We start from the raw sequence: 13,165 nt of genomic DNA, 5'->3' as shown, positions 1-13,165 counted from the left end.
CACAAGGGACTTCACCACTAGCATAAAGGAAATAAAGTCTGTTGTGCTAGAAAAAGACTTTGTTGCTTACAATTTTAAAAATGACACAAAGCTTCCTTACAGGAAATGTTACATTCATACCAAGTCCCATATTTATTTGTAGACAAAAATTACCATTCACATAACAGGAAAACTAGAAGAAAACAGAGACAGCACAGACTTTGAGCCACTATGGGTTACTGGTGAACAGACCCACATGATAGCAATAAATACAAATACACAAAAATTTTACTTAGATGTAGAGAAATCTTTATTGTCTCATTTTAAAGTACCAGCCTAATTTCTTGACAGGAATTATTGGAAATAAATTACTACAGGAATGCAAGTGAGGAGCTTGCAGAGTCTACTTCAGGTAAAGCTTAGCTTATCTTCTGTTGTTACACTATTCGACCAAGATATACTGACTTGGGATATTTTTTCTTTAGATCAGGCCACTGAACAATGAAATAATCTGAAAAGTAGTAAAGAATCTTTCCTGACAGGGATAAAGTTTCCACACGGCAGATGCTCTCTACATACACGATGATTGTTCTCTTTATCCGAAGAAGGCCAAGAAGAAAAGCAGATAAACAGACAGGAACACACGTTCCTGGTCCATTGCACAGTATCTAAAAGAGATGAAACACATTACAAAAGTAAATGAGTTCCTTCATACAGTAAAGAATTATTTAACATTGCATTTACACAAAAAAATATAGTTGTTTTTTTTTTTAAAAACCCAGAAAAGGCAAGTTAATATGAAAAAATAGGAGGGGGGGCAAACAAAACAAACTATTTCAAAGTAGTTGTCAAAAATACCATATTTCTTTACATGTCACAAAGGAGGAAAAGACCTCTGAGATGGGACAGTTATTTCTATGAAGGAAAAGTTTACAATTCCTTGACTTGTGGGTATATAACCAAAACAGCTTCCACTCTCAGCTTTGTGTTATATCAGTCATGAAATCTGTGCACATAATAAAGCCAAAGAAATTTAATTAGGATTAAACCTGGAATTCAGTTACAAACATCTTGAACGTTGGCTTAAGTCAGCAGAACACTTAAGAGTTCATCAAAAATGTGCTGATGAATTAGGACCTTCACAAGAATCTGTTAGCTGATATGTGTGACTAGATTTTATTTTTTATTTTTAATAAACACTAGGAGACAGTTAAAAGCAAATACAAAAGGAAGGCGTAGTGGTAAAAACATGTCATGTCCTTTGAGCAGAGGATCTCAAATTCACATAAACGTTAACAATGAAAGAAAGTACTCTTTTAATTTTAGACATTGTTCAACTGAAAAACAGATTGTTTATAAAAGTAAAAGGTTTAAATTGGGGTATATTAGGCATTCCACTTGGTATCAAAATTGATTTCAGGCAAGAAATTTCTTACTAAACTTAAATACTACCATGTAATCAGCACTTTTCTGCACAGCTGGGGTTACATGGAAATAAAGAGTTCTTTTATAAAATCATGGCTCTATACCACATAAAGTCACATTTTTTTTTGTTCCAAGTTCACCAGCTTGTGAAAGATATTATACTGGTGGGGAGAAAAATCTCAATTTCTGCTTCAGGGCTGTAACAGTTCAGAACATTTCCTTTCGTGCTTCATGGCAAGATCTCACTGATAAACTGGTTAAGAGCACCTAGCTTCAGCTAAAAGCAACAACAGATTTGGTGCCATGGAGTTCCAAATTCTCTCACCTATTCTTTGCCTTGATCATAGCCCCAGAAATCCAGCTTGGGGATATGATGACTCTAATGCTGCATTTTCGGACCAGAATCAACAGATTGTAATACTGTTTCTAAAAATGTCTTGATTTTATTGTTGATCTTAACTGAACTATTTATTAATACAAGACTTCACTGATATTTTCTCAGAGTCTCTGACAAGTAATATGCTGTATGCCATTTTAATCTTGATATTTTAGGGTATCAACATCCACAGATACTCAAATTTGAAACTTGCAATGATGTACTTATTTTATATTATTTTTGTATGAGATAGCTAAGAAACTTAACACATCATCTTTGCATACTAGAATTTTGAAATCAGAGTAGAATACTGTGGTTTCAAACCTCCTGCAGAACCTGTTTTCAAGCCCATCCACACTTAAATCCTACTCTACAATCTACTGAGAATGAGAAATCTGGTTTTTACATTTAGTAAGGACATAAACCAACCACACATGCTGCCTTTTTGCATTTCAAAGAAATTTTTCCAGATCTGTGAACTAAATGATGCATTTTGCAGTATTTCCTGGAAAGTTTGATTAATTTGTATGAATGCTGACTGTGATACTGGAACATGGCTATTGACGTGTAACTTAAGGCATGTTTAGGTATCTCTGTTCATAATTTGTTACTGTACTCTAAATACAGGCATAGGAAACAATGTGTTCTCCTGTGTCTGCAGGCAAAACCCATCAGCATCCCTGAAGAAGCATAAGAACCACCTGAAGCCCCCCAAAATTATTTACTAACTATTTTTGTGAGCTGAATATACAGTCTTGTTGTATACAGTCTAACTATTGATTTCCTATTCAAAATTCAGATTTAAGGGAACAGACAAAAATGTGCACTACTGCTGAACAGAAACTCCACTTTCCTCCAGCAGAACTACCTGGAGTACACATATTGCTTTATCTTCACTGCTCCCTGTCCGTTTCTCCATTCTATTGCCATCCTCTCTCCTGTCCCTTCCTCAGTGCCATCACTTTCCATCAATTTGTCTGTACTCTATCCAATCCTCTTGAGATGTCTCCCACCCATCCTTTCTTTCCAAGTTTTCTTTGTGATCACTGGTGTTCATCTCTCTTTGCATCCCTCTTCTCAGGCAGCCTTCCAGCTGTTTTCCCTTTTGAATGACTCTGCACCCTTTTAGCCTCCACCTACTATGAAAGCTTAAATATTGGTCCCTTACTTTCCCCACTCTGACACAAAATGTATCAGTTGTGGATATTATTTTGCTCAGGTAGCCATCATAACATTCTACTGAGACCAGAAGTTGAGAATTGTAGAACAGGTTTTAGAAAAAGCTGAATTTTTACAATCATGGTCATTGTCAAGCCATAGACTTCATCCTACTTCTCCCCTTTATTAAGCCTGGCCAGCAGCTCCAGTCCTTCTGGTATTTTGGTATTCTTTTGCCTAGATGGACACACAGAGGTAAATGCCACAATGAACTCCAAATTAAATGTACTCACAAAAGATTATGTAATGAAATACCAGCAAATGGGTCTATTTGTGAACCTCTGTGTAGCTCTAAAGGCCACACTGAGCTGCTGTTATTACTTTGTTGAGGTACAAAACAGAAAGACAGCAATCAAAATTAAAATAAATCAAAATTAAAATAAAATAAAATAAAATAAAATAAAATAAAATAAAATAAAATAAAATAAAATAAAATAAAATAAAATAAAATAAAATAAAATAAAATATAAAATACCTTTCCTATATTCAGGTTTTGATATGATGCACTCAGTTTATACTTTCTACTGACTGTTTATAATTTGTAAGCTGCGTCTCAGATGCCCTTTGATCTATGGAAAAGTACTTGCATGAAGGAAAAAGGATCAGGAAAATTATGGGCTTGGCATGTTAAAAAAGACATGGTCTGATCATAACTCATGTCCTCTGCTCTTTCCCCTTCCACACATATGAGTTCAAACAGGACAAAGCAGATATGGCTCTACAGGATTTCTGTATGCAAAACGCTCATAATAATACTCTGATTATAGATGTTCATATCCCCAAATGCTTGGATTTAGGAACTGGCCCCTGAAAGAGACTGTTATAAACCTGCTGAAGCCCACAAACAGATCTCTATCTGAACTGGTAGCTGTGATCTCTAAGTCAGAACTAAAAATTAACCTTCGGTTAACCCCTTCAGTGCATGTCTACATACATGTCCTGCTTAGAACTGGTGCAGTTGCAATTGCAGTGGCAATTCCCCTCCAAAAATCTCATCTGACCAGTCCTACTTACTCCCTCTCACACTGCCAGCAGGGAGGGAGACCAGTGGTCCTTCTGCTTGGAGACCAATATCATACAGTCTTCAAGGAATACAGGGGAAACTTCTGAGAAAACAAATAGGTACATTATGAAGAAGAGGAACCATTGCAGAAGGTGTAAGGTAGAAATGCTGCTGTTCAGCTCCTGCCTGTACACAAACTGGAAAGGATGATGGAAAGGGACTGAATCACCTACAGCCTTCCTCAAAGATGAGAAGATGAGCAGTCCTACTAGTGAATTTGAAAACACTATTCAAATTTTGGACAATGATTGATGTCTTACACCTTGAAAAGACCAAAGCTTTTGTTTTTCCCCACCAGCAAAATACCACTATGTTCCAGTGAAGCCCATGGCAATTATCAGTATGCTCTGGGGAAGAGGCATGCATCTCTTGGACAAGAAGAGACCAGGGCCTCTGTAAGGTCAAGCAGCTATTGGGGGGTGTTTCCCTGAAGTATCTACTCAAAATTATCTGTTTTCCTCAGTATCTATTTACTTTAGCCACAAGGCTGCTTGTAGATTATTTGTGATGTGCCTCTAAAAATCTCTGAGTTCAGCCTTCCTTAATAAGGCAACAGAAAGGGGGAAAAAAAGGGGCCAAAGACAGTTTTTGTGTCACTTTTGTGAGCTCTTGAGCTGCAATTGTCCAAGGACTTTCCTGGTCACTGGGGGTCCCTACTTTGTTGCCAAGAAACTGTAATGGATTGTTCCAGAAGCCAATGCTGCAGGTCTCTCTACACCATTTATAAGAACCTCTAATGCAAGGAAATGTCCTGCTCACTGTTAAACTGGTCCACTGGCTGCCTGGCCTCACAGCTAGGCCAATATACTAAGTCCTACATACTAAAATTCTCTGCCAATTCAACCTAACCAAACTCTAAACAGTACAATAAATGAATCAAGCTGTATTTTAATGGAGGTTTAAAAGTAAAGGATCAGAATACAACATTTACCTTCAGCAACTCTATAAATCTAGATTCCTATTAATCACTTTTATATAAAAGTCGAATAGTTCTTTGTGTTTCAGATATTTTCCACAGCTGTTGAAAGAAAATAAGCTAAGCCAGCAGTCTGGGAACACCAGGAACACTGGCACAGGGCACCACTGCTGATAAAAGCTGCTTTAGAGTTGGTGAATGCAGTACTGTAGCAGAGTGACATTTACCAGGGAAAGCACTGAAAACAGAGCTTGCAGCTTCACTGGGATTAAATGTCACTGGTCAAAGCAAAAATGAGTAAAGCAGTAAACTTGCATTTTTCCTCCTAAGTATGTAAACATACAATTGCTGCCTATCTTTTAAAGAACAAGTGTTTAAGTACTATTTATGTTCCCAAAAATACAACAGTCAAAAGGAGGACAACATAAGTCCCCCTAAATTTAGTAGAAAGTGGAAAACCAATTTGCAATTTGCTTTGCATAGGAAACTGGCAGTTCCTGCTGTTCTCCTTAACGACTTGGGCAGAGAACTGGCCTTTTGTCACCTGGTGTGACAGGAACACTGCCCTGCTCCGTGGGGCTGGGGAGGATGGTGGTGTGGGGATGCTGTTTGCTGCTGGGGGGATGTGCATGTGTGAGCTGAAGTTGTGCTGCTTACCAGGCACGGAGCTGCCTCCTGGAGTACCTTTAGGACACTGCTCAGGCCTCCTTCGTTCCAGCAGGGCTCCCTACTCCACAGTGCTGAACACCTGGAGACAACACTAAGGGAATAGGAGGTGCTGCTGATAGACAACTACTGAAAGAGGCAAAGGCAAGTGGAGTGACACAAAATGGACCAAAGCTGGGTTAACTGAATGATCTGTATCCATGCAAGTCCTACCTTTTAACTGCTATGCAATACCTACTTTATAACAGTATAAGAAAAAACCTATTAATTATTCCTATGTTATAGGAATAATGAATTTTTTTGGTGTGGTTTTTGTTTTGATGGGGGAGGTGGTTGTTTCTGTGGCACAAGAAGAGAGACTCTGCAATGTATTCATTTGTATTCTGCTATGTAAATTACAATATCTCAAGAGCTCATCAGCCCTTGTTTGGTTTTAATATTTTATTACTATTTCAAAAACTTCACACTCAAATACTTAAGCATGTTGAGAGGGAGTGTTCTTATGGAAGCTTTTGCTAGTCTTGCTCTTTAGTATGTCTGAAAATTCAAGTTTCAAACATTAAGAAAAATTAGCTTAGAATTGTTAATATTTTTTATGGTTTAAAAAAGGCAGGAACCTTTTTCAACAATTCCTTATTATTGTTATTGATGGGGAGAAAGAAGAATTTCAGGTTCTGTTTGCACAATAGAAAGGTCATTAAACTACTTACTGGTTTATTCTTTTTGATGAGTGAAGATCTTATCCAGTTCACTTTCCTCCACCACCTGCATATAAAACCAACTAAAACTTCACACCCTATTTTCTGTTTGAACTTACCTGCAGAATGCAAGGCAGAACAAAAAAAAAAAAAAAAAAAAGCCAAAATACTACCTGTGTAGTGTGATGTAAATCAGGTAATTAAGGCAGAACTCAATTATATCCAGGTACACTTTTATTTTCTACTGCCTAAATCACTTGAATCATCAGGGGTCCAAGAAGGTAGTTTTAGTGTCCTACAGCAACAGCTTGTGTTCAAGCTGGTCTGCAGCTGTAGGTTGTGGCACTGCCAATTAAACCTTTCCTGTTCACCTCTGGATCTCCCTGGTACAGTAGCTGTTATGCAATACAGCCAGTAAGTGAGGTGCTCTTCAAAACAAGCAGAAGCATGTATGGTCCTACAGGCAGATTACCTAACCAGGATAAATAAGATTAGTGAACGCCAGAGTGGGGAAGAGAGAAGTGGAGGAGCAAGGACTTAAATTAGTATACTACACAGCTGGGGTTCTATTTGTTTCTGAGTATTACTTTCATTATAGAATGAAATAGATTGGGAAGCATCACCTTTTATTCAGCTCTCACTTTCTAAAGGTTTGGGGACAAAGAGAGAAAAATCCTACCTAGTGCATTTTTCCAGGGAGAAAAGGAGAGCTTCTGCAAGACCACTGGGAACTAGATGTAAGGATTTAATCATAACAGCATAAGGCATTGTTAATTCCGCCTTCTAGGCCTGACCCAGAGTTACCAACCCACTGTCCTCAGGGCCAAGAGACAAGGGAAGAGGCCCAGCTGATGTGATTTGCATCAGCCTCCGAATTCAAAGCAGTGAGGGAAGCTCCCAGCTCCTGGATTTCAGCAGAGCAGAGGAGCTTAGCTATGCATGTGGCTATTTGACACTGTAAGACTTGAAACAGCTCAGGTCTGCTTGTGGGTATGCCCAAGGGCTTCACTGATGAAAAGAAAAGATATGACTGGGGTCATTAAGAGTGTCAGAAGTTAGGCAACAGCTTAGTGAGGAAGGTTCGAGAATCTTCATTTGGATGCCTAAAGAAACATGCAGGCTTTAATTTTTTCTAAGGAGTCTAACCGTAGGCACCATACCTAACAGCCCCTGTATGCCAGGTGACAGGTCTGTCATTGGGATTAAAAGGTCTTTGGAGTGGTAGTTTCCATCAGCATACTTCCCAGCCTAGTTGCCAAACGAAAAATGAGAAACATAGAATGATCAATTAAAAACAATAATAAATGACAGCTGTGAGGCTGGTGCTAAGGCTGTGAAAGTCTGTGAAAATGTTAATGTTGGTTATTAAAGCGCTACATGAACACCCAGGCTGTCAGTGGGACCAACAAAATAACCACTGAGTCTTTTGAGAAATTGTGGGAGATGGATAGGTTGGTTAAAAAAGAACAAGATTACCAAAGTAGATACAGGGTGGAGAATAAACTAACTCCCTACCTACATTACTGTGGAGTAGGTATGTGGCTTATTGCTGCTGACAAATTAGTAGGCAGTATAAGAAATTTGACCTAGTGTAGATGAAAAGTTGGTCATAAAAAAATTCATTAAAAAGCCTTTGCCAAGTAAATTAAATTGTAGTTACTGAACTACATCTCCAGCTACAACACTAGGTACTAGCTGGCTTTCAGCAATGTCACCTTGGCTGAATCTGAACCTGACCACAGTCTTTTGGTCACCACAAGAAACACTATCCAACCTTTTAGAGCCTCTTTACAAATAATTTTTATATCTCCTCATATAAAAAGTACTGCTTATCCTCGTAGCCTGCTTCTACTCCAAAGGAGAAATTCAATCCAAGACTTTTAAATATACTCATATATGTTACTACTAGTGTCCTAAAATGAGCCTTTAATTGCAAATCTCAGTGTGTCTTTCATTAATCAGACATTTGTTTAACTTCAACTTGAAAGCAGTTATTATTATTTTAGGTTAACTAAACATGATATTTAAATGCTCATAAAATATCTCTGGGACTACTGCCCAATCACTGAAGTTGGTATAGCAAGAATGTGCATCAAATACCTGCCTGAAATATTTTCACAGTGTAAAACCTAGAGGTGTTGGCAGTCTGCATCTGCATACCAGTGGTTAGATTTAGCAAGACTGTTATACTTTATAACATACATGGAAGTGTGACCAGGGTGTTCATCAGGTTCATAATCAACCTGATAGCCGATGAGTTAAGACTCTTTTATGTCTAAATATGCCTCCTTAAATCTAAGCTAAGATCTCAGTTCATCTTTACTGCTACTCCTGTCTTCCCTCTGAAAAGGAGTGTCTATAGGCAAGTCTAATTAGCAATCACAGAAAGGGCAGAGCTACAGCAGCTTTGAACCAGCTGACTGGAACAGCTTCAGATGTTTATCTGTGCTCAGCACAGGGGAATTCTGCATTGTGTCTGCAGGGTACTGTACACAGTACACGAGGTAGGAGGGGTGAATAAGACTCCTTTTCATCAACACTGCGAAGTTAAACAAATTTTGATGCCTTCACTTTGTTTTCTTTTTAGACAAGGAAATTAGTATCACTGAAGTTCTTAATCCAGTGTTCTTAGTCTTGGTTATTTTGACTGTTTTGATCCTAGAAGAACATTAGTAGATCAGACATACAGTCGATCTGGTCCAAAAGAATTATAAACACTGCAGAAAGATTCAGTGCACAAAAGAATGCAGCAGATAGTCCTAGAACTGCATTATACAAAGTTAACTTGTTATGAAATGAATGAAGAAAAAACGCCACCACCCAGATTTTGTAGCTTTCCACAAAGTTCCAATTAGAACCGTGATATAAGGGACAATAACTTACTATTTGTAACAGTAATCTGTAAGAGTGTTATGAACTTAAGACATTTTGGGCAGGCCACAAAGAATGGAAAATCTTAGCTAAATGAAATAATGATCTCCTTTCATTTAGCTTACTGTGCAAACACTTCTGTAACCAGAAGCTGCCTTAGTCAGTTTAACCAGTCAGGGGACCAGGCATGTGTGATGGGATGTACAGTCATAAAAGAAGAGGTGATTGATACAAGCATGATGAGCTGTGCAGGTTTCAGGCTTCTAGAAAGAAGTTTATAAAGGAGAGACTCATTCAACTGACAGCTGCTGGGGAGGGAGAGACAGCAGAGCACGTACTTGCTGTGCAAATGTAAACTTACTACAGACTTCCCACAGGAAGGAGGCCCTAATGTGGGAGGACCGCCTTCTTAGCCTGATTTAACCCAGGTTTTTCCAAATAGCAGTCATCTGAAAATATTTACTTATTTCAGGCTCTGTAGAGCCCTGAGGCAGTAGAAACTGTTGAGAGGTGTCCCTAGAAAAGAAAAAAAGTCTGGTTCTAAGAGTCCAGGATGTGCATTCTACTAATGGATGGAGCTTTATGCAGCATTTCTGCACAAATGTAGGTGGAATTGAATTATATTAAAGGATAGCAAATCATTGATCCATCTATGGCTGAAAACAAGCAGTGGATAAAATAGTTTGCAGCTTCTGCTGTGTGGTAGGTGCACATCCTTCATTTCAGTTTGGATTTCAGGTATGCCAGAATGAGCATGGTAATCATGATCCAGACAGAAGGCTAGATCACCTGAAAACTTAGTTGCAGGGTTGGCAAACTGGCCCAAGGACAATGGTTCTGTAAGCAGCAAGAGAACTGAAGACCAGTTCCTTTGAACTTGTCTGTACTGACTGACTTCAAGAATATTAAAGGAAAGATGTAACTTTAGTTTAGTCCTTCTTGTATATCAAATAATCTATGTAATGGACAGTAATTTTCTTTATCTTTGGGAAAAAATCTCTCTGCAGCTCGTGTAATTTTCTGTAAATAAGGATTTGCATCCTTTTCTAGATAATAGATCTTAACAACTTGTTCTGGTTTTATGCTTCTTCTTAGTCTTTCTCTCAATGAAGACAACAAAAGTCTGTCTTCTCTGACCAGCTGCCTGTTTTCATGGTAGGAATTTGTAATCTCGGAGACTGCACGCTAAATCTGGCTGCAGCTGATGAATGGTTTTAAAAGCTTTTCTGGGGGAAAGTGGGTGTAGGCAGTGTGTGCTGGCACAAGCCTTTCCTCCCCTGGAATTTTAGGTCTCTGTATAGGAAGCCTATCTAAGGCAGATAGATGATGTGAAAAAAAAAATCCCACCACACATTCACCTGCAAAACACTCTGATACATTTCTATAATTCTTGGCTATAGAAACACAAACCAATCGTCACTTCTGACATCTTAATTGTTACTTGGCTTAATATCTCTGAAGAGACTTTGCAGAGTGCAGATGTTCATAACTCAGAAATAGGCCTTCTGAAGATGATTTCAAGCTGAGCAACTAAGCTAACTTTTACATTTTCTAAACTCTCTGGAGGCCCACTTCAAGCATGGGTCAAGTCCTGGAAGAAGAAGAAGCAAAGATCTCCTGGAAGTTGTTCAGTTCTTTCTCAACCTACTGTTGTGAAGAAGGGCTAGATGGAACTGATTTCTCAGGAAAAATAAACCAAGAAGCTTTGCCAGACCACTGTGAGATACAAAAGGGACACAGTGCCCATCAAGTCAAGCACATATCAAGTGCTCATCAAGTAACTCCTGTGCAGCTGGGTTTGCTGTTTCTCTTTTGCAGGTATTTTCACCCCACAGTCAGGCTTAGGTTGGCATAAGTGGCATATCTGTTCCAGATCTTCCCTTTGTGCACCTAATGGTTTTGGGCTCTCTTTGCAGTACTTTTCTTGTCCTGCATTTCTTGACAACTGCAACATTTCTGTGTTTCTCAAGCTTTTGGCTGCCTAGAGAAGACTTCAGTCATTCCTCCATACATACACTTATTTCTGACCAGCCTGAAAGCAAGGATTTGGGGATCACTCATGATATACACACTCTAAATTACTTAGAAGCAACTCAAAGTTGTCTTTCCCCCCTGCAGTTAAACAAAACCAATGTCTAGACCGAAAATGTACAGCACCCGTAAGCTCTCCTGTTTAAAAATATGAAGCTCTCAGCTCTCAACCCTAATGTAATACTGTGCTTGTTGCTAAACTTGGTTGTTGATTTCCATGCCAAAAGTTATTGATGAGTCCTGAGAATGCCAGCATTTGTCCCAGCCTTTCTAGCTCTTTACATTACTAAGCGTTACATTTTGCCAAGAGTAGAGTAGAGTTTCAATTCACTGCAAACATTTTTGTTGAAAGGCAATTAAACACTACCAGTTGCATTACATACCATACAGTCTTTTTACTGGCAATGTGAGGCATTTTAATCCCTGAACCAGACTCCTTGGATAAATGTTTTAAAAATCTTTGCAGCTCTCCACATTATTATATTTTGCAGAATTCTTAAACTAAGATATACATACAAGTAGTAGTACGTACATACAAGTAGCAGTATGTGAGCAGCTTTCAAGTGGTACATGATTTGCCATAATGCCAGGGATGCTTCTGCCAGCTGCAATTTTGGCTGATAATAGCACCTGACAAAAAGTAATTGGGGTTGCATTCCCCTCCAGTGCTTTAACCATGGATAAAGACTCTCTGGATCTCATTTTGAGACAGGGGCTGCTTTAAACACAGCAAAAGGCTTAAAGGCCTTGCTAAAACATACCCTTAATTTTACAAGCACAAGTGTTTTTCAAAACATTAGTCTTCTGATAGCTTATCACATTTTATCAACTCCAACACCATTTCTAATAACTCTGTGTAAATCTCACTGTCACTTTAAATTCCTTTGGTAAACAGAAAACATGGAATTAGATTAGTAGCTTCCTTCTTCCTTTATTAAGATACCCAGTGAAATTTTTTCCAGTCAATTTATTTTGCAATAAGTAAAAAAAATACATATATATATATATATATATATTTACATACTCTAACATAGAGGTGTAGCAAAGTGATTACTAAATACATTACTCACATTTTTCTGTCTGCTCATGTAAACAAACCTGACTATTACCACTGCCCCAGTTAAAACCACTGTAGAAAGAATAGCATGCCACCTTCTCCCCTCTCCCAGTTTTTATCTCCAGTTTTCAGAATAGGCTTGAAAAGCAGTAACTGCAAAAAAAAACTACTTCTGTTGTTCTGCACACTAAACTGTTTGAAAAGTCCAGCAAGCAAGTAGCTTTTGATCTGACAGGAACTGACCAGTACTGCTGAAGCAAATGAGATCACATTACTCACAGCAGCCTCTCTAGACATTCAAAATATCACAAACATTAAAAAGCCTCTTTAGAATTAGCCATACACTTCACAGAGGGATTTTAAAAAAAGTCTCCTTACCAATATCCTTACAAATATCTGTGTGTGTATAGATGCTACCACTAAATTATAAAAAATACCTTGTAACTGCACTAGTTTTTACATGTTTCATTTAAGTATTTTAAACCTCAAAAAGTATTAATTTGAAGTTCTGCTAAACTAATACTTTTTTAAAAATCCTCAAGTTTAGATTACTGACTCGTTAAGATGACAACAACTCTAGCAAGAAGCCAGCTGTAATTTTTTCTTACAAAACTGTAAGACTTAAAGCTAGGAGACCACTACCTTTTGTATGCACTACCTTTTGTATTAACACAAAACTTTTTTGATTGAGTATTTCCACTGTATCTGACCACCTTAGTATCTGACAACCTTAAATGCTTCTGACTTAGTTTAAGTGTGTGGAATATTTTTAAATAAATGTAATTAGCATGAGAGTGCAGTTTTCTGAACAGCTTGGAAAAGCTACTCAAGTGCTGAGGAGCTGCTACTTCAGCAGTGATGCTTT

General features: G+C 38.1%; 1 protein-coding gene across 1 annotated transcript in view; it reads right to left on the bottom strand.

The window, feature by feature from the left end:
- Positions 1-253: 253 nt before the first annotated feature.
- ALG14 (ALG14 UDP-N-acetylglucosaminyltransferase subunit) overlaps positions 254-13,165 on the bottom strand; it is a 20,633-nt gene continuing 7,721 nt past the window's right edge. The window contains exon 4 of the mRNA XM_058842284.1: positions 254-647. Within this exon, the coding sequence (XP_058698267.1) occupies positions 417-647 (231 nt within the window). The 3' untranslated portion in view covers positions 254-416. The remainder of the gene's footprint in view (positions 648-13,165) is intronic.

The sequence above is a fragment of the Poecile atricapillus genome, chromosome 7 (assembly GCF_030490865.1).
Source record: "Poecile atricapillus isolate bPoeAtr1 chromosome 7, bPoeAtr1.hap1, whole genome shotgun sequence".
Lineage (NCBI taxonomy): Eukaryota > Metazoa > Chordata > Aves > Passeriformes > Paridae > Poecile > Poecile atricapillus.
Note: the sequence above shows the minus strand (reverse complement) of the source record. Positions and strands in the feature narration are given on the sequence as shown.